Raw genomic sequence first — 23,271 nt, 5'->3', positions numbered from 1 at the left:
GTGTGGCCGAGTGGTTCTAGGCGCTTCAGTCTGAAACCGCGAGACCGCTGCGGTCGCAGGTTCGAATCCTGCCTCGGGCATGGATGTGTGTGATGTCCTTAGGTTAGTTAGGTTTAAGTAGTTCTAAGTCTAGGGGACTGATGGCCTTAGATGTTGAGTCCCATAGTGCTCAGAGCCATTTGAACCATTTGAACTGTGGGCAGGTAACATGGCGCATTATCATGCATAAAAATTCCATCATTGTTTGGGAACATAAAGTCCATGAAAATGGAGTGGTGGCCGAACATAACTGCTTCCAGTCAATGATCGGTTCCGTTGGACCAGAGGATCCGGTCGATTCCATGTAAACACAGCCCACACTATTAAGGAGACATCAGCAGCTTGCACAATGCCTTGTCGATAACTTGGGTCCATGGCATCGTGGGGTCTGCGCCACACTCGAACCCTACCATCAGCTCTTACCAACTGAAATAGGGACTCATCTGACCACATCACCGTTTTATAGTCATCTAGGGACCAACCAATGTGGTCACGAGCCCGGGAGAGGCGCTGCAGGCGATGTAGTGGTGTTCGCAAATGCACTCGCTTCGGTTATCAGCTGTCATAGCCTATTAACGCCGAATTCCGCCGCCCTGTCCTAACGGATACGTTCGTCATAGTTCCACATTGACTTCTGTGGTTATTTCACGCAATATTCCTCGTCTGTCAGCACTGACAACTCTAAGCAAACGCTGCTTCTCTCGGTTGTTAAGTGAAGGCCGTCGGCCACTGCGTTCTCCTTGGTGCAAAGTAAAGCCTGAAATTTGGTATTCTCGGTACACTTGGCGCTGAGGATCTCGGAATATTGAATTCCCTAATGATTTCAGAAATGGAGTTCGCAATGCATCTAGCTCCAACTACCATTCCGCATTCGAAGTCTATTAATTCCCGTCGTGCTGTCATAACCAAGTCGGAAGCCTCTTCACATGAATCACCTGAGTACATATGACACCTCCGCCAATGCACGGCTCTTTTATACTTTGAATACGCCATGGTCCCGTAATCTGTACATGTGCATATCGCTATCCCTTGTGTTTTGTCATATATACAGGCTAAACCAGAACTCCGCCGACAAACTTTCAGAAGCGCTAGTATGGATCTAAGCAAGGAAAAAAGTCCAGTAAACATTGGATCTAAAATGCATACGTTTAGACCTATTAGCACTTGTTCGTCTATGCTACTCTGAGACACATCTCTTCAGCTGAAGGCTTTTTGCTTTCCATAATTTGAAAGATGGTAAAAAAAAACCAAACGCGTGTGAAATCTTATGGGACTTAACTGCTAAGGTTATCAGTCCCTAAGCTTAAACACTACTTATCCTAAATTATCCTAACGACAAACACACACACCCATGCCCGAGGGAGGACTCGAACCTCCACCGGGACCAGCCGCTCAGTCAATGACTGCAGCGCCTCGGACCGCTCGGCTAATCCCTCGCGGCTGAGAGATGGTAGTATGGCTCAAAACAAGAAAAAAACATCCAGTTAACAGGAGCTCTAAAGTGCTAAAGCGCATGAGCTACGAATATTTGTTCATCTTCGCCAATGTGAAACACATCTCTCCTGCTGAAGAAGCGCTAGTAGCTCTTAAGCTCTTAAGACATGCGTTCTGGTGTCCATGTATACCGGACTTTCTTTTCTTTTTTTTTTTTTTTTCGTCCGTACTACCTCCTCTAAAACTATGGAAACCAAAGAAGTTCCAGCAGAAGAGGTGTGTTTCACAATCGAAGATGAACAAGTGCCCACAGCTTTTAAGATATACATTTTAGAGGACATGTTTATTTCTGCACATTTGTTCTGTTTTGTGGCGTACTGCCACCTCTGAAAGTTTGTCAGACGAGTTGTGGTTCACCCTGTTAATGAGGCGCCTGCGTAATCACTGCTCTTCGCCAGAAGAAGATGAGAGTGACACTCATCGAAACGTCACAGAATTTCAACACAACCACTGGGATGGAAATCCGAGAAGATGTCGTCAGCAGTATACGCCGCGGAAGTCTACATTCAAATATATGACGTTTATTGTTCGTGACCTTCGATCTCGCCTAGTGTTTGAGATGACTCCTCCTTTGCGGTTCATTAAGGCTTCCAGACTCAGCCTCAGAGCAAAATTTATCATTTAAAACTGTGCTGATGTCTTCACAAATCAGTTGCTTCTGAGCAGACCTGGAATGAATATCGCACTATGCGAGACAGCATTAAAAAGAAAAGAATTCTGAAAGTTAATACTTAATTTTATTCTGTCGCCCTACCCTCTCGGAAAGATTTAGTCAATTTACAGTGATAACTGTCTGCGAAAAAAGTCTGAAGTCGTTAATTTCCTTACAGGTCATACTATATTCAAACTACGCGATTCCATTTTCACTTCAGCCATCGAGTATACGTTAAAGAACGGCCAGTCGGCGAAACATAAAGCAATTTATGGCCTTAGATCACAGACATCTATAGTCCGCGAATACACCTCTCTCTGTCGTGCTGAGCTTTGAAAATAACGGCAAAACCGCGTGACGAATGGAGTATAAGCGAGGCGCTGGGTATTTGCGCTACGTGAAATGTAGATAACAATCTCAGTTTGTCCTATTTGTAGTTGGAAACACGCTATGATTTTAACAGTTAGCGAGCTGATATATTAGCATTGCGAATGTAACACTATAGTTCACGCAGGTTCTACGATATTTCTAGTATTAAAGTGATGGTTATCATTTTAGCATTCTTTCTGGTAAAAGAGCAACAAAGAGAGTTGGAAACATACTGTCAACTCTGTACATTTTTTATTGCATTCTGCACTGCGCTTCAGAGTGGTTCAAATGGCTCTGAGCACCATGGGACTTAACTTCTGACGTCATCAGTCCCCTAGATCTTAGAACTACTTAAACCTAACTAACCTAAGGACATCACACACATCCATGCCCGAGGCAGGATTCGAACCTGCGACCTTAGCGGACGCGCAGTTCCAGACTGTAGTGCCTAGAACCGCTCGGCCACCCCGGCCGGCGCACTTCAGAGTGATACAGATGCTTGATGGTATTTGTCAATGTAGTCTAGAAGTCTCTGTAAAGGAGAGTCGGAACGTCTACAGATCGTCCAGATCCTGGACTAGAAAAATTCACTCTTGCTCACGGACCCATTCGATAATCGCTATGCGAACATCTTCATCTTTGGAAAATCCTTTTCCGTTATTTCAACTTGCCGAAAAGGTAGAAATCATGTGGTGCATTTGTGTTCTTAGTTGAAGTATAGATTTGACTCGTTTCTACACTCATGGAAATTGAAATAAGAACACCGTGGATTCATTGTCCCAGGAAGGGGAAACTTTATTGACACATTCCTGGGGTCAGATACATCACATGATCACACTGACAGAACCACAGGCACATAGACACAGGCAACAGAGCATGCACAATGTCGGCACTAGTACAGTGTATATCCACCTTTCGCAGCAATGCAGGCTGCTATTCTCCCATGGAGACGATCGTAGAGATGCTGGATGTAGTCCTGTGGAACGGCTTGCCATGCCATTTCCACCTGGCGCCTCAGTTGGACCAGCGTTCGTGCTGGACGTGCAGACCGCGTGAGACGACGCTTCATCCAGTCCCAAACATGCTCAATGGGGGACAGATCCGGAGATCTTGCTGGCCAGGGTAGTTGACTTACACCTTCTAGAGCACGTTGGGTGGCACGGGATACATGCGGACGTGCATTGTCCTGTTGGAACAGCAAGTTCCCTTGCCGGTCTAGGAATGGTAGAACGATGGGTTCGATGACGGTTTGGATGTACCGTGCACTATTCAGTGTCCCCTCGACGATCACCAGTGGTGTACGGCAAGTGTAGGAGCGAGCAAGGAATGGCGCCATTCCTCATCACCAAAACCAAAGAAGTTTTGAACAGAACCATCAGTAGGGAAGGTTATACTGACTCTCTTTTTGGACGAAAAAGGCGTCATTTTGGTGCTTTACATGCCTAGAGAGACCACTGTCACCAGTACATCATACACAGATCTCTTAAAAAATCATCTGCGGGCTGCAATCAAATCAAAGCGACGTGGACTGCTGTCAGTAGGTGTCCTTTTGCAACATGACAATGCAAAGCCCCACATTGCCCGTACAACAGTTTCAACAATCACAGACCTGCATTTTGAGTGTCTTCCTCATCCATCATACTCACCAGACCTTGTCCCAAGTGATTTCGATATGTTTGGACCACTCAAAGACGCAATGGGAATAAAGAGGTTCCGTTCTGATGAAGAGGTACGCTACGCGGTGCATGGGTGGTTGCGCGGACTACGGAAAGAATTTTTTTCTGAAGAAATTTATCTACTTTGTAAGCGCTGGAGGACTTGCATTGAGCGTGGGCGAGATTATGTTGAAAAGTGATACAGCTTTGTAACACTTCTGCACAATAAATAATATTTAAAATAATATTTAAGGATTTCATTTGACTCACCCACATACTTTTCAGGCATTACCTCTCACCACGGACAACGCAGTGCCCGACGGCTTTACATAACGACCGAGAGTAGCGACGTTTGTATCCAGTTGTCAGTGCTGAGCCGAGCCGGCCGAAGTGGCCGTGCGGTTAAAGGCGCTGCAGTCTGGAACCGCAAGACCGCTACGGTCGCAGGTTTGAATCCTGCCTCGGGCATGGATGTTTGTGATGTCCTTAGGTTAGTTAGGTTTAACTAGTTCTAAGATCTAGGGGACTAATGACCTCAGCAGTTGAGTCCCATAGTGCTTAGAGCCATTTGAACCATTTTTTTTGTCAGTGCTGATACACAAGCAGCACTGCGCGAAATAACCCCAGAAATCAGTGTGGGTCGTACGACGAACGTATCCGTTAGGACAGTGCGGCGAAATTTGGCGTTAATGAACTGTGGCAGCAGTCGATATCGTCTGCAGCGCCTCTCCTGGGTTCGTGACCATATCGATCGGACACTAGATGACTGGAAAACTGTGGCCTGCTCGGATGAGTCCCGATTCCAGTTGGTCATAACTGATGGTAGTGTTCGAGTGTGACGCGGACCACACGAGGCCACGGACACAGTATGCAAGCTGCCGGTGGCTCCATAAAGCTGTGAGCTGTGTTTTCGTGGAACGCACTGGTTCCTCTGGTTCAACTGAACCTATCATCGACCAGAATTGTACTTGGAGGCCATTTTCAGCCATCTGCGATGGAATTTGTATGGATGAAAATGCGCCACGTCACTAGGCCATAATTGTTCGCGCTTGGTTCGATGAACATTCTGGACATTTCGAGCAAATGGTTTGGCCACCCAGATCGCCCGATATGAATCCTATCTAATATTTATGGGACATAATCGAGCGGTCAGTTCGTGCACAAACTCCTGCACCGACAACACTTTCGCAATTATGGACGGCTATCGAGCCAGCGGTTCAGTATTTCTGACGGGACCTCCAACGACTTGTTGAGTCTGTGTCTCGTTGACTTGCTGCACTGCGCCGGGAAAAAAGAGGTCCGACATGTTATTGGGAGGTATCCCCTGACTTTCGTTAGCTCAGTGTATTGCGTTGTGTCGGTACACAAAGGGCGACTTTGACGCGGTGACCACCATCCATGCGCCATGGCCAGTGCCATGCTGTCTCAAAATACAGATTCGCCGCCTCTGCCGGCGGCTATCTGAGCCTGCATGTCTTACCGTGTTCTGACACTGACTGCGACGGGAGGCAGATCTGTCGTATTGCTGAGCATACAGTGGAAATGATGAAAACAGGAAAGGTTACCGATCACGTTAGGAAGCACAACCTCTTGCATCATAGAGGTGATGCAGATTCTAAGAACATTCTGAAGAAGCTTAAAGCGACATAGCTGCTGAACTGAATCAAAATGGTAAATATTTTTGCAAAAAGTTTAATAATCACATATGCAATATGTTACACAACTTGTAATGAAATACAATATGTAGTACTGGAAATCGGTTAGTGTATATTATATATAAAGCATTTGGAAGACTGCTGCAAGTACATAAGCAACAATGAGATCAGAACTGAAACAACACATAAGATATCTAAAGAGAAAGAACAGTCACTTTTGTTCAAGTCGGTCTTCATACAGGCCAATTATGTATCTCGTTTTGAGCCGTGCTTCGGCTCTCAACATATATCGCGCTGTAAAGATTGTTCTGAGTCCTTACATTCCATCGTTAATTGATTCTTTCATATTTATCGTTATGCTGCGTACGATTCTGTTGAGATTCCCCTCTGGCGGCGTGTCTGGTCTTATCGATCTTCGAGTCATTGCTTCCTGTTAGCCTTGTGTAAGGGAATAAGATCTTTGGGGGGATGGCCGGTTGGTTGCCTAGCGGTGATGAGTCGATCGGTCGGTTTTTAAAATGGGGTATTAGAGAATGTCGTACGATGAGACCGCGGCGTGATGTGGCGGTGGAGAGTTGGCTGTTAGTCCGAGAAGCCGTGTTGTCTATTCTGGCGGTGCGAGACGAGTGGGACGAGTTGACGGTACAAGGCTGTAAGGTCTTGCTGTGAACACCCGGGGGCCACGGCTGTGGTTCCGAGTAACTGCTTGGTGGGAACGGCAACGGATGTCTTTAAATTTTCCGTCTGGAGGCGGGAAGGCTGGACTAGTAACTCGCCTAACCTGAGGAGTGGTATTTCGCCGCCGTGGGTGCAGAGAAGACGAGGGCTCCGGTGACAGAGCGCGTGGCTGCGTGACTGTGCCCAGTTGGGTACGCTGGCGACGTGTACACGGTCGGGTGTGAGGAAGCTTTGCATCGGAGTTCACCTGCTGTTTCTCTGATAAACTGCAAGTTAAGTTGGTTAAAGGTTTAGATGTTAATTGAAGAATTTTGGTTTGTGCAACCAGCGTCTTTTCTGCCATGTGGCCTCCTGCGTGTCCGCAGCTCGTGGTCGTGCGGTAGCGTTCTCGCTTCCCACGCCCGGGTTCCCGGGTTCGATTCCCAGCGGGGTCAGGGATTTTCTCTGCCTCGTGATGAATGGGTGTTGTGTGCTGTCCTTAGGTTAGTTAGGTTTAAGTAGTTCTAAGTTCTAGGGGACTGATGACGATAGCTGTTAAGTCCCATAGTGCTCAGAGCCATTTGAACCGTTTTTTGAGCCTCCTGCGTTCTGGTTTCCTGTCCCTGTCACCGGTGTATTTATAAACAGTGATCTTTCCCGCTTCTTGTTAGTACTGCCCGGTAGAAAGTGTAATTTAGGGGCCGTGATTATTGTTTTAGATTACATTTTTTCTGCCTTGTGGCCTCCGGCGTTCGGATTTCCGGTCCCTGTCGCCGGTGTAATTATAGACAGTGATCGTTTGGCTTCTTATTAGTACTGCCTGGGAGGAAGTGTATTTTTGGGCAGGGATTATGGTTCCTGATTTGATTCCTCCTCCTCCCCTGGCCTCGTGTGAGGTCGATGTGATTGCTGAATGTGAGGCGTTGTGGGTCTGTTAGTCCGCGTCCAGCCTGAACATGCTTCGGGAGACAATTGCGGCCGCCCTTAACACGGTCGGTTAATTATTTCTATCCCAGGACATTTTGGTGGCAGGACATGGTATTAAAGTTGTTAGTTATTGTAAAATGTTAAATGGTTGGATTTTTCTATGATTGTTTTTTGGCCACTGTTTAAAAAGCTTAAGTATGCCTTTCATTGGTGGGTTTTTAAAATTACGTGGCTTTAAAATTGTTAGTTATTGTAAAAGAAGAATGACTGTATCTTTGCTTTGATTATTTTAATCTACTTGGCATCCTTTGAAAATGCTAGTTCTGCCTCCCTGTTAGCGATCCCTTGTAATTTAATATCTTGTTGTGCCAAAGTTTAAAAGAAGTTGGCTCCCTACATGTTCGGTAGCGAAATTGTATGCAAATTGGTGGATTTTTTGTTTCATTACTTGGAAAGTTTTAATTTTGTTATTAAATGTTTTATCAAAGTCGTTTTAAGTAAAATGGCTTGGTCGTTAACTATAAAGTAAATTGTTTTGAAAAGGCTGTAATGTTGTTGGTTTAATTTGTGGTGTAAGCGGTACTGATAGACAATAAAAGCGGTTTAAAAGCTGTGAGCTGTCTGGGGAAGTTAACCTTGCATTACTGAGCAACTGTTTCACCAGGTATCCAGTCTAGCTTACCAAATTCCCAACCAGACTAACATTAATTATAATCTTTTAGTAGTCATACAACAACCGGTCATATATATATATAAATATATATATATAAATAAAAAGAAATAAATCAGTTTATATTTGGAAATTTATTTTAACATTGATCATTGAAATTTCAGTATATTAAACTTGAGTCATAACTAAGCTGGTGCCTTATTTAGGATTGTGAAAATGTGAGATTGTAATCTTACGGAACACATCAAATGTGGAGCCAAGATTGGGAGACTGCATACAACACTGCATTCATAAAATAACACACGAAGAACGTTGAAACATATGCAAGAGGAAATTAACCACAACCAACCAATTCAATTTTCACCCAAAGAAGCTACGTTTGTAGCATGATCCTGTCTGTCATGTAATTACCACACACTGGTATACTAAATTCATACTAACTCTCTGTGAAATCTTCCCAAAAGGAATAGCTGAGGGCTACTTTGATGATTACACCACATGCTTCACGTGGTCAACTTGGTTTACACAAAGAGTGTAACTCCACAATAATTTTGATAATTAAAATAAATTAGATCGAAAAGCAATTTACAAAAGAAAAACCTCAAACTGGTTACTATCGTCTTACTATTAACCTGATGGGTCAAACAATTGCATAAGCACATGGTACTGGTCTCACAAAGTACACCCCACGTGGGTTGAACATAAAGAAATGTTGCTATATTGAAAAATATTGTCAAGACGAGACATTATAATCTCACGCACATTCGCATTTAAGATTGGTGATCTTAGTTAGAGTTACTGATCAACACGTGGTTCCACTTTATTCACAAAGTAGTGACAAAGCAACTACTGGAAGATGTTCTGAACTTCACATTCGAAATACACTGCGTTGCAATTTAAGATAACATTAGATATTTTAGAGCTAAACCTGAAATAAAGGTGATTAAATTTTCAGTTAGGCTGAACTTAAGAAATCCATTGTCCTACGGACTTAGCAGAGACGCGCTTAGCCGGAGATCTTACCACTTCAGACGCTCGCCACGGACAGACTGACCTGGTCCCTTCCTGAGGGTGGCTCACAAATACAAACGGAAGTGGCCAGAGGGGCAGCTTCCTATACCAACATGACAAGGGACGGACCGGACCATACTAAGGATAGAAACCTCTTTGCTTTTAGAAAGCGTAGCTACCTGTTCCGACGTTGGTCCTACTGTTCTCTAGCAGACAGGCTTGTCTGCTACCGTCAAGCATGCAACTAGAAATACATTTGCTCATTCATCCTCTCACACAGAAGGCAAGGGGGATGACAGTATCTTATCATATACAGTATATGAAAGAAAGCGGATGTAGGTTCCGTATGAGACTGTGTGACATGAATTACATATAAACTGTGTTTTAAAGTGTAGTAGTGTGACAGATCGTTCTTGTTTATGTGTAAAAGTAACACGTTCCACTACTCAGTCTCCTCCCAGATAGTCAGAAACACCACAGTAAATGTAGAAGGGAATTTGTGCCGTAAATGCCAACAGATTTAAGAAATTAACATGAAAGGAATCCAACAGAGACCTTTCATAACCCCAACGCTCCGGGAAAAGACTGTGCAGGGAATTTTCTGGCCATGCTAGGACATTCCCAAGCAGGCTTCTCACACCCAACTTAAATCAAAAATGTAAAGAAAAGGCAAAAGCTCACCAGCTACTTGCTAAAACACAATAATTTCAACAAATCTTTAAAATCTACCAATTTCAAACAGAAAAAGAACACAATCTGTGACACCTATTTAAAAGACAGTGTAGACCTAATTCGCTCAGCAAGTAAAAACAATGGTTCCTGTGTCATTAATACGAAAACAATTTCTGGTTGTTACCCTTTGGAGCTTATTGCAAGAGCCAACTGATCACAGGAAAATTTATGACTGTTTATTAACTAGCAAAATTTATGAAAATAGCAAAGGTGCCACAGCAATTAAAAAAGAACATGAAAATAACATCAGTATTATAAAGCAGAACATTACAATGCACAATCCGCAAAAGCAAAAAAAGTGATAAGAGAAAAAAACATGTTTTACAAAGTGGTTATCACAAAAAACTTCTATATCTTATAAAACTAATAATTTGTAGAATTAAAATAACTTTGTGGCACTAATTTAATCACTCTACTATATTGCAGTTAATTAGCAAACAATGATCACTGTGCCATTATACTGAAACCACAATTAATTATGTGTTTGTTACCCTTATGAGGTTCCTCACTATAAATATGCTCCATGCAAAGGCTAATCGATCACAGTCCAATGAGAATGAAAAGCTCTCTGACTGATAAACGAAGCAATGCCACAGCAATGAATTTACGAAACAAAATATCACAAATCTAATACATCTCACAAAAACAAACATCGATAAATAAAACAGCTCTGAAAGTACAATAGTCAACGTCTAAAAAAAACACCAATAAATAAAACACCTGCAAAATACAAGAGTCAAAGTCTAAAAAAACAATAAATAAAACACCTGCAAATACAAGAGTCGGTCTAATAAACACCAATAAATCGAACCCCTGCAAAACACATGAGTCAAAGTTTCTGTGACAGAAACACACGTATATGCATTGAACTAAGAACAGTATAATCACTGTTCACTGACACAGTCAGTAGTTCCACTGTTCCGAGGCACAATATAAGGGGAGGGGGGGGGTTCGTCGCCGCAGCTGTCACTAGGGATTTTTGTCCATCTGTTGCGTGCAATCCCGCCGTCTCTGCCCTCTCATGAAGTTTCTCTTGGTGGCCCGTGTCACGTACATCTCGATTTGGTTCCATGTTTGTGTTGTCAAATTCGTGCGGTATCCTCGTTTGACACGCCAGGTTGATATTCCTGGGCAAGGATGACACTTAATGGCTCTTCTTTGTGCCACCCTTAGCGACCAGAGAACATCGAACCATGATTTACTGTCGCTTGACAGTAGGCATCCGTCAGGAAACGTCGATAGTCGTTGTTGACGTCTGCAAGTTTCTCTGGACAGTACCTGTCAAAAGGCTCCACGCCCCTTTATCCCCTGCCTTCTGTCGTTTCACCGTGGCCGTCTCGTCACGTTCGCGTGCGTTTGTTGCGTTGCCAGCAGATGGATTTCCTTGCGGTGGACCGCTCGGGCATCTCAAGTCATCGCCTCCGGGAAGGGTCGCATTGGTGCGGCCGGCCATTAGCTCCGGCTGCAAGGGAAAGTGTTTGCCCCGTCCCCTTCTTTTGTTGTCGACCGCGCTCCCAAAGTGGCCCGGTTGACACTGTGTCCTGCTGGGAAACCCGCCTGTTTACAACTAGTTCGGCTGCTCCCGCTGTCTCGTAAGAGTTTAGCCGGTTCGCTTTCAGGTTCTCAACTGCATTCACAGAAATTGTTCATCATAGTTATGTGATTACAAATTGTCATACATAATACCACTTAGTATTGTCTTTCACAATTTTTAAGAACAAAAGTGAGACTTAAATTTTTTTAAATAAAAAAATTAGATGAATCGACAATATAAAATAAAAGTTAAATGACTTGACAATGTAAAAAAATAAAAGTGAAATGACTTAACAATGTAAAAAATAAAAATTAAATGAACTGACAATATAATTTCTAAATCCACATCACTAATGTGGTTCATTTGCGTTTTAAAAAATCAAATGCTACTTATTAATTCACTAAAATGAATAGGATTATGCCTTGTGGAAGTATAGGTCAGGACAGCATAGGGTTCACATGTTATTTACACACACACACACATGCACACCTGTTGTCTATACTACAAACTAACTACCCATAAACATGTATTACTCAAAATTCTACTTCTATCCACTACTAGTTAATCCAACAAGCTACTTCAATGCTACTTCAACAAAGTGTTTACACCACTACAACATTGTTCTAATTCGTCCTCTTCCTGACGCTCGCCACATATGTCTTGTCACATGATAAATATGGAGAAACTTTACTGAAACGTACACAGTAAAAAGAACAATGGTTATTTACACGCCAAAACATTTATACCCGTTGACACACCTAATAAGAGACTCGCAATTATACATTAATCATACTCATATGTTTACACATAAAACAGTAAGACAATTTCATCTAAAATTACGTTATCACAAGAATTAATCACGCAGATGACTCTGAGAAGGGTAAAAAATTTTTTATCCTACAGGTTAGATTACATTTTCTTACCCATTTCGTTCCTTCTTGAAGTTACCTTTCACTTCCAAATCAGTTATTTCGCCTGTGGTGGTTATTCTGGATTCATTTCTCATGAATGGCAAAATTGTGGTCTCCTCTATTCTGTAAAACAGTTTCATCTTAATATATTGAACTTACAACAGACACAAAAGATCCGAATCCTCCTGTAGTTTAAATGACAAATGTTTTGCTTCATCTTTATTACCTTAAATCAAGCTTTCCTTCGGTCCCATAATCAAAATTATTTAATCTTCCTCTACCTTCAAGAGGGAAATTTCCTCAGTACAAATCATATAGGCTGCAGTGCATCCCGCACCAGCGAAAACAGTAAGCTGTAATGCTCACAGCATCAGAAAAACACATAAACGTCGCTTTTCTAGGCCAAGTATTAACGCAGAATAATTTTTTTTATTTTTTTTAGGCTCTGGCTCAACATCAATCAAGACTACAGAATGGATCCATATTTCCGTTCCATTCTCCATTTGCTGAAAAACTGCTCGTATTTGACTACCACAATAATATATATTATAAAATTACACAAACCACAATTCTTCTTTCACCTTGAAGGGAATAAATATACTTACTAAATCCACAGACAGCACTTTACGTACTCAGCTATAAAGAACAAAAAAGATATATCATCAATATTAACATATTAGCACATATTGGGAAGCCATTGGTTAAACAATCGTATTATCGCAACCTGTTTTCAAGATTCTAAACTTACTCATTCCTTTCCCAGAGTTCTCCTATCTTAAAATATTCATACAGCACGCATACTATAGTAAGAGATCCTCATTTATACTGACAGATATAGAATAGTAATAGATAGATAGTAGCACTGAAAGCAGAAAATCGGAAACAAGGCTACTAACAGCTGGGGATCTGGGTTTGCCAGACCCATAATACCCACAGATCGGATATTCCCGTGAGTTTTGCATTAATTCGACACAGATCTTGCTTCTCTCAGGAGCGACTCTTTTCAATTTACACAAAAAAACATAAACAGCATTTCACTCGTTCACAAAGAAACCTTTTATCTTCACATTTGAACCAACCTAAATCCTAATAACTCAAGGAAAGAAAAATAAATAAAAACGTCACTTCAATCAATCACATAGAAACATCTTTATCATTATTTTTCCCAACATATTATTCAAAATGCATTTATCACAAATGTAAGCTAATCAATTGTTTCTCTTCACCGTCCTCTTTACTCCTCACTCTCCTTTCTACTCAATGTATGGTTTTACGTTTGACACATGGTGTAGCCCTTTTGATTTCTTCGATCGAAGAGTTTCAACTTCTATGGCGTTTTCATGGGGAATCTTCCTTATCCGATACGGGCCGTTAAAGAGATTAAAAAATTTCTTGCAGACACCTGACCGTTTGTTAGACAGCTTGTGTGATCGGATAAGAACTTTTTGTCCTACATGAAACACTGTTTTTCTCACGTTTTTCTTATACGCCTTGACTCTGGATTCTGCCGCACGCTTGATGTTGCGTAAAGCTAAGTCAACAATTGCGTTCCGGCGTAGTCTCGGTTCTAGTGGCCAAGGCACCGCCTCTTTGATTTTGCTCGGGGGCTCCTTGTTTTTTAGCACAGTGATTGGCGGAAGCTTTGTTGACGTATTAGGTAACTCATTAATTATGTTCTGAAATCCTTTTAGGTGTATGTCCCACGATCGGTGATCACGACTGCAGTATAACCTACATAATTTTCCTAATTCACGCATAATACGCTCACTGGGGTTCGAGCTGGGGTGAAACAGAGAGATATATATAGGTTTAATTCTTCTCTTTCGAAGTATCCGCTGCCAGTATTGCGATCTAAATTGTGGTCCATTATCCGAGATAACCCTTTTCACACGCCCAACTTCATGCAGAAACTGCTTTGCAAATGCAGTTGCCACTGCCTTTCCTGTGGCTCGCCTCAACGGAGTCAGACACACAAACTTGGAGGTCAGCTCCACCGCTACGAAAACATATGCAAAACCTGCTTTAGATCGTATTAGTGGCCCAAATAGATCCACGGCCGCGAGGTCACAAAGTTTGCTTGGTATTATCGGGTGCAATGATGCAGCATACGTCACTGTGGCCGCCTTTGCTCGCTGACAAGGTCCGCACACTCTAAGTACACAACGAATACGCCGTAGCATGTTATTAAAACAGCATGTCTCCTTTAGTTTTTCACAACATTTCTGTGCTCCGAAGTGACCATAACTCAAATGTATGTACCATATAATTTTGTTTACGAGTTCCTCCGGAATCACCAACACCCATCTGGAGTCGTCCGGGGCTCGTTTCTTGAATAGTATTCTATTGCGCACTAGGTAATACTGGCGTATTCCTACATTCTCCTTGTCCTCCCATTTCTTCTTTATATCTTTCAATACTGCGTCCTTCTCCTGTTCGTCCGCTATACTCCCTAAAGAGGTGGTAACAAAGTTCTCGAACGCAGCATTCTGTAAGTATAGGATGCTAAAATTATTTTCACCGAGTTCCCCTCCTTCTGTCTGAAGCAAGCCTACAGGCATGCGCGATAAAGCGTCAGCAATTACATTTTTCTGTCCCGGAATGTATTCTACAGTGAAATTATATTTCTGTAGGTATAGTGCCCAGCGTCCTAGTCTCCCATGCGTGATTTTTGTGCTCATAAGAAATTGGAGTGCACGATGGTCAGTGTATACCCTGGTGGTCCTCCCAAATAAGAAATACCTAAATTTCGAGAATGCCCAAACTATCTCGAGTGCTTCGAGTTCTGAATAATTTTTTTCACATCGAGAGAGCACCCTGCTCCCAAACGAGATTGTTTTCCAAGTTGTAATATCATCATTTCCTTCCGTTTGAAACAGTACCGCACCGAATCCTGACAAGGAACTGTCCGTCATTAAACAGAATTCTGGTGTCAGGTCGGGATGCACGAGGATGGGAGACTCTACCAAAGCCTTTTTCAGTTTAAAAAATTCATCCTGTGCCTCTTGATCCCAGACCCACAAAGCGTTCTTCCCTGTTAGTCCACATAGACGGGGTGTACCAAGTACACTGAAATTTATAAATCGCTTATAAAAATTACACAGTCCTAAGAATGCTCGCAACTGTTTTATATTTGTCGGCACTGCACACGCCGCTATCGCCGCAATTTTCTCCGGGTCAGGTTGTATTCCACTTGCTGAGACAATATGGCCTAAGAATTTTATGTTCTCTCGTCCGAACTGTGACTTATCTAAGTTGACTGTTACACCTGCCTTCTCAAAAACATCTAGTAGTCTGTTCAGAACATCATTATGGTTCCCACGAGTTTTCCGCAATTAATATGTCATCCACGTAAATTGTCACTCGCTGTTTCAAATCATCAGGTAAAATGCTATTTAATCCCCTTATAAAAGCAGCTGATGAGACGTTTAGTCCGAACGGGAGACGCCGGAATTGGAAACAATTTCTGTAACACAGGAACGCCGTATATAATCTGCAAGATGGGTGTAGCACGATTTGCCAAAAACTCGAACGGAGGTCGACAGATGGTAGTACCTTTACCCCGTGGAAACGTTGTAAGAGTTCCTCAAGGCTCTCAGGCCTGTCCGTTTCCGACATAATAACTGTGTTTATCTGTCTCGAGTCTAGCACCAAACGAACTGAGTTGTCGCGTTTTGGTACGACAAGCAAGGGTGAGTTGTACGAGCTTACTGCCCTCTCAATTATTCCTTGTTCTAACATCTTGTTTATTTCCTTCTCCACCTGGGCTTTATACGCCACGTGAATAGGGTATGGTCTAACAGAAAACTTCTGATGGTCACGTACTCTGAATTGCTAAGTAAAACCCTTAATCGCCCCCGGTGTCTCAGAAAATACCCGTTCATGATTCCTAAGTAGGCAATACAATTTCTCCTTTTCCCTGTCCGTGGTTCTGACACGCGATGCTCTTTCTTAGTGCATCAGCAAAAACAACATCTTTCCCCTGCTCACCAGACGTAGAGCACGACTCACTTACATAGTTCACGAGTATCTCCAGTCTGGGTTGCGACTCGGTTTGAGCTTGAAATTTTAGGCAACTAATTTCTGACTCGGCACGTAATATGCATTCATCAAATACTAAATTAATTGGCTGATCCCCAAGTTGAACTGTCATTACTCCTCCACCAATGTCAATTACTGCATGGTAGGCATACATGAAATCATTTCCTAAAATCATTGCCACATTCAGCATTGGGAGCACAAAGAAGTTGTACTCAAACTCTCTTCCCTGGCAGGTAAAATTAAGCTGAGTCTGCCTTCGGATTTCTACGCTCTTACCGTATTTTGCGCCCTTCACCTTTATTCCGCGCACTTGAAAAACGGGCCAAGCCCCAGTCCCTTCGCATTTTTGAAATGCTGCCTCGCTCACTATCGAGAAAGGGCTTCCAATGTCAATGACACACTTAAAACATATTTCGTTTACTGCAACTGTCACGACTGGATTTATTCCCGAAATTTTAGCACTCGTTGTTTCTTGCAACAAATCCTCTCTAATATCTTCCCTCTCTATATACCGTATGCAATCCTTTGCCATGTCGCTCATTTGTTCCGATTGGGCGCCTTCTGCGCTGATCGTTTGTCATTGCCGGTTTTGTCATTTCCATTTGCTGGATTATGTCTAGGGTTATCCGGCCGAATTTCAACATCATGAGGTCCTCCGCCTACAGTCCTATTCGCACCGTGTTCACCGTAGTATCGATTCTGGTTGCCGTAACTGTTGCGTTCACGATCCTGTCCACGTCCTCGATCATTTCCGTTGTTCCACCTGTGTTCGCGACTGTTACCCCAGTTTCTATACGACCGGTCCCGATTATTGTTCCGTTCGCGTCGCGACGACCAGTCACGCCGTTGATTAGTACTACGGCCACGACTGCGATCGCGCTGCTGTGCCCCGTAATAACTTTGTGCCTGATTAGGCGGCCGTTCTCCTGTATTGTTTTCCAACTCTTGGAGAAGTGTCTTAAACGTTTCCACGTCCTCTTTGCATCGTCCCGCAAGAATGACGTGGCGCAAGTGCATCGGCCATTTGGTGATGCATATCCTAATTAGTTCCGCAGGTCCGTATGGATCGTATAGAAATTGATTCGCCTGCAGCATGTGGTCGAATAGGCGTGCTGGGCTGCCGAAACCAGACTGGTTCAAATTTGGCAGCATGATTATGCCATGCTTGACCCTATTTTGTGCCGCTTCTGACCAATAGGCGGAGAGAAAGGCTTGTCGAAACTCCCGAGTGGAGTTGCAGTGACGCGCTGCCGACCTCATGCGAATTGCCGGTTCGCCTTCCAAATAGCCACACATATATTCTATCTTATGTGAACTTGCCCAGTCAGGGGGAAGACAAAACTCAAATTGCTCGAGCCATGCTCGTGGATGTATTCCTTTTTGCGAATTTCGAAATATCTCAAACTTTCTCACCGTAAGGAAATGTTGGAAATCAAATCCCCGCATTTCCTCCCGGCGAGGCCCTTGAATGTTTCTATTTTTCTCATGTCTGCCCCTCAAAATACATTCTTCCCTGTCGTCAAAATCTCCCTCGTGGCCGGAGTCCCTCTCTGCACTGTTCGTACGGCTATTTTTAGTGCTATTGGCGAGTTCGGAATCACACGCCATGCGGTTTTCCAGATGCACCACGCGTTCTTGAAATTCGCCTGTTACAGCTTTGTGCCGCCTGTTCGCTTTGAACTGTCCCTTCTGAAATCTAAGAAGCGAACGCACTTCTTCGGTCTCTGCGACCGCTACCGGTGTAGTATTGTTCTCGCTTTCCGTCTCCTTCATCGTGCCTACGATGTCCGAGAATGCCACAATCTTATCATGTATTTGTCTGTTGTCCTCCGCCCCAGTCTGCTTCAATTGTTCTACTTGCTGTTCCAGTGCGTGAATCGCTTGACTGTTGTCCGCTACTGTGTTGCTAACAGACATGGGACAATGCGTTTCCGCCTCTTGGACCCTCGAGAGTACCTGCTGGTGTTCTCTTTGACATTCTTCTCTCAGCGCTTGGAAATTCCTAAGTAGCTGTTCTTCGCTCTCTTTAGAATCCGCATCACGACTCCGCTTGCCCTGTTCTAAGGCTTGCAGATGGTCACCGATTTTTTCAAATGTACAGTCTAATTCTTTCATAATATCATTTTTTATTTCACTTGCCAGATTGTTTATTCTTTGTGAGATATCATCGGACACTCTCTGCATAGACTTGTCGACTTTATTTGTCTGTTGGATTAGTTTTTCGTCTATTTGTTCGCCTAGCTCTCGGATCGCTTTTTCTGATTTCTGCGTCATTTGTTCGCCTAGATCTCGGATCGATTTTTCGGATGATTCTTTTTGTTCTCGGAACGATTTTTCTGATTTCTCTGCGTTTTCTTTATTTTGTTGCAATAAGGCTTTCATGAGTTCTGCCAAATCAACTTGGTTAGTTGGAGGCAAATTAATTTCTGGCACTGATGTGATCCCGTTCATCCTGTTTTGCATTTCCTCTTAAGTATTCCCCAATGCATTTTCGGAACCGTCTGACGCGTTAATATTCGAAATCAAATTACCCCCTTGGTCCATGTTGCTTAAGTTGTTAGACCGCCTACTTTTAGCTTGGTTACATGTCTGCATTAATTCAATTTATACCTGATACGCAACACACTAATAAGAATAAACGCATCCCCCAAAAATTACGACAGCCACACGAAAGGTACCTAACCTAGTACGCACTTTTTCACACGCATAACAAATTTATATCTTTGATCGAAGTCAGTGCAATTTACAAGCTAGAAAAAAAAAAACACATACATATAAAACAAACAAATATAGAAAACAAAACAAGACAAACAACACAACGACGCTCAACAACGCCGTGAATCTTTTGAAAGTCTGCTCAGAAACAACGCAGAAGTTGTTTGAGCGCTGTAGGGAAAAGAAATTAAGATTATACAACGCTCGCAATCTAACGTTTCAGAGATTCCAGAGTCTAGCGGAATCACAGAACAGGGTCGCCATGTGTAACGTTGTTGCTTTAATTTGCTATGAAAGGGGTACTGATAGACAATAAAAGTGGTTTAAAAGCTGTGAGCTGTCTGGGGAAGTTAATCTTGCGTTACTGAGCAACTGTTTCACCAGTTATCCAGTTTAGCTTACCAAATTCCCAACCAGACTAACATTAATTATAATCTTTTAATAGTCATATGACAACAGGTGATATATATATATATATAAAACAGAATTTAAATAAAAAGAAATAAATCAGTTTATATTTGGAAATTTATTTTAACATTGATCATTGAAATTTCAGCATATTAAACTTGAGCCGTAACTAAGCTGGTGCCTTATTTAGGATTGTGAAAATGTGAGAGTGTAATCTTACGGAACACATCAAATATGGAGCCAAGATTGGGAGACTGCATACAACACTGCATTCATAAAATAACACACGAAGAACGTTGAAACATATGCAAGAGGAAATTAACCACAACCAACCAATTCAATTTTCACCCAAAGAAGTTACGTTTGTAGCACGATCCTGTCCGTCATGTAATTACCACACACTGGTATACTAAATCCATACTAACTCTCTGTGAAATCTTCCCAAAAGGAATATCTGAGGGCTACTATGATGATTACACCACATGCTTCACGTGGTCAACTTGGTTTACACAAAGAGTGTAACTCCACAATAATTTTGATAATTAAAATAAATTAGATCGAAAAGCAATTTACAAAAGAAAAACCTCAAACTGGTTACTATCGTCTTACTATTAACCTGATGGGTCAAACAATTGCATAAGCACGTGGTACTGGTCTCACAAAGTACACCCCACGTGGGTTGAACATAAAGAAATGTTGCTATATTGAAAAATATTGTCAAGACGAGACATTATAATCTCACGCACATTCGCATTTAAGATTGGTGATCTTAGTTAGAGTTACTGATCAACACGTGGTTCCACTTTATTCACAAAGTAGTGACAAAGCAACTACTGGAAGATGTTCTGAACTTCACATTCGAAATACACTGCGTTGCAATTTAAGATAACATTAGATATTTTAGAGCTAAACCTGAAATAAAGGTGATTAAATTTTCAGTTAGGCTGAACTTAAGAAATCCATTGTCCTACGGACTTAGCAGAGACGCGCTTAGCCGGAGATCTTACCACTTCAGACGCTCGCCACGGACAGACTGACCTGGTCCCTTCCTGAGGGTGGCTCACAAATACAAACGGAAGTGGCCAGAGGGGCAGCTTCCTATACCAACATGACAAGGGACGGACCGGACCATACTAAGGATAGAAACCTCTTTGCTTTTAGAAAGCGTAGCTACCTGTTCCGACGTTGGTCCTACTGTTCTCTAGCAGACAGGCTTGTCTGCTACCGTCAAGCATGCAACTAGAAATACATTTGCTCATTCATCCTCTCACACAGAAGGCAAGGGGGATGACAGTATCTTATCATATACAGTATATGAAAGAAAGCGGATGTAGGTTCCGTATGAGACTGTGTGACATGAATTACATATAAACTGTGTTTTAAAGTGTAGTAGTGTGACAGATCGTTCTTGTTTATGTGTAAAAGTAACACGTTCCACTACTCAGTCTCCTCCCAGATAGTCAGAAACACCACAGTAAATTTAGAAGGGAATTTATGCCGTAAATGACAACAGATTTAAGAAATTAACATGAAAGGAATCCAACAGAGACCTTTCAAGGCACTTATGCTTACTAGCTTTTTTGGATCTGTTCCTGGTCGAGTGATAATGATATGACTTTTAATGTTTGAAGTAATCAATAAAGAAATTGTAAATTGCAACTCGACAGTACACAACTAATATTGGCCCCCTTTCCCAACTGGGGGTTTTCCTTAATTAATCGTAACACCCGTCTCACGTTTAAACGAAAATTGTCTAGCCTCACATGGTATTTCTGATGTCGAAACGATTTATTTCCGTGTTTGCTTCTCTTAGCAACCGAAGATTTTATTGCAGACAGTAGTTCTGTGATCATTTTAAAGCAGTTTCTCCGTTCTGATGTGAAATATCTTCGGCACAATTTTTCTAATGCACGAAAAAATTATTGCGTGCTTAACATTTGCAGTCAGTAAAGAGTTTACCTACTCATTAAAACTGAACAACGCCCCAGAGCCCATTCGAATCCCTTTAAAATTCTATATGCAATTTGTAGCTGAGCTAGCCCTTTCGTTAACTACAATCTATCATAGATTTCTTGAACGACAAGCTGTGCCCAGTGGGTCACACTCATCTGCAAGAAAGGCAGCAGAAGCGATCTCACAAAATTACCGTTCAGTATCCTTTATTTCCAATTGTTGTAGAATCTTTGAAGATATTCTTAGCCCTAACGTAATGAGGTATGTCTGCTCCATGCGAACCAGCATTGAATTTGAAAACACCGGTCACATGGAACCCAACTCTCGGTTTTCTCACGTGAGAAAGTCATGGATCAAGTCCGTCAGGTAGATGCGGCATTTCTCGATTTCCGAATAACATTTGACTCATTACCACCCCTACGATCATTATCAAAAGTAGGATCGTATGGGTTATCAAGAAAAATCTGTGAGTGGATTGGTTTTTTTTTTTTTTTGTTAGGGAAGACGTGGCATGTTATCTTGGGTGGAGAGTCATCGACAGTTGTAGAAGTAACTTCGAGTGTGTTCCAAGAAAGTGTGTTGCTGTTCATGTTCCGTGTTGATGTCTTTGCGGACAACATTAATAGTAATCTCAGATTTTCAGAGATAATGCAGTTATCTGTGATGAAGTGCTATCTGAAAGGCACTGCACTAGTATTCAGTCAAATATTGCCAAGATTTCAAAGTGGTGAGTGTTAACTTGCTTCAGATGTTCAGAAAAGTTAAATCGTGCAATTCACAAAACGAAAAACGTAGTATCCTATGACTGTAGAACCAAAGAGTCACAATTGTAATCGGTAAACTCCTAAAGATACCCGGCTGTAACACTTTGTAGAGATATGAAATGGAATGATCACGTACATTCATTCAAGGGTAAATCAGGTAGTAGACTTCGATTTATTGGTAGATCACCATTGGCATGCCATTTACAAAGAAGACTACGTACAAATCAGCCAGCGTGACGCGTCCTAGAATATTGCTCAAGTGTATGGGACACTTACCAAATAGGAATAACAATGGATATTGAACATACTTGTACATAAGAGAAGGGAAGCACGAATAATCAAAGGTTTGTTTGATTTGTTGTCGTTGTTCTAGAGGTATACGGGCGCTCAACGGCGAGGTTATCAGCACTCATTAGGTTGAAAGGACTTAAATGGCAGATACTTGTTAAAATACCCCGAGAAATTCAACTTAAAAATTATCAAGAACTATCTTTAAATTATGTCTCTCTGAATGTACTACAAGTCCCTAGAAATCGCTTCGCTGGGGATCATGAGCATAAGATTATATTAATTACAGTATGCACAGAGGCGTTTAAACAATTGTCCTTTCCGCGCTCCATACGCGAACCGATTTCGGAAAGCTCTTACAACTGGTGCAGTAGGACGTACCCTGTGCCATGCATTTCAGTCACTTGCGAAGTATAGATGTAGACGTACATATAGAATTATATATGGATAACAGAGGAAAGGACTTAGATCTTCGATACAGTTTTGCAGAGGTGTCATTTCGTTGGCTTTCCATTACGGATATTGATTTATTCAAATGAGATGTTGTAGTAGTTGAAACGTCCCCTTTGAACAATTTATACAAAACTGTGCTTAAACTGACACACAATATTTTTAACGCAACGCAATCTGACTATCAAAGATCCCTGCAAAAGAATGGGCCTGAGTAACATTAAACTATACCTTTCAGAAATCACTTACCTCACAAAAATCTTCGTTACTCGAACTACTGCAATACAGCGAGCGCCACTACTGCCAGCTAAATAAAAGATTCAAACTACTGAAGGCACTAACTACTGAT

The 23,271-nt window shown here is 42.2% G+C and overlaps 1 protein-coding gene across 1 annotated transcript in view; it reads left to right on the top strand.

Moving 5' to 3' along the window:
* The first annotated feature begins 6,407 nt into the window (after positions 1-6,407).
* Positions 6,408-23,271, top strand: part of LOC126176902 (nipped-B-like protein B) — a 39,460-nt gene continuing 22,596 nt past the window's right edge. The window contains exon 1 of the mRNA XM_049924132.1: positions 6,408-6,506. Coding sequence (XP_049780089.1) covers positions 6,408-6,506 — 99 coding nt within the window. The remainder of the gene's footprint in view (positions 6,507-23,271) is intronic.

Source organism: Schistocerca cancellata, chromosome 1 (genome assembly GCF_023864275.1).
Source record: "Schistocerca cancellata isolate TAMUIC-IGC-003103 chromosome 1, iqSchCanc2.1, whole genome shotgun sequence".
Taxonomy (NCBI): domain Eukaryota; kingdom Metazoa; phylum Arthropoda; class Insecta; order Orthoptera; family Acrididae; genus Schistocerca; species Schistocerca cancellata.
Note: the sequence above shows the minus strand (reverse complement) of the source record. Positions and strands in the feature narration are given on the sequence as shown.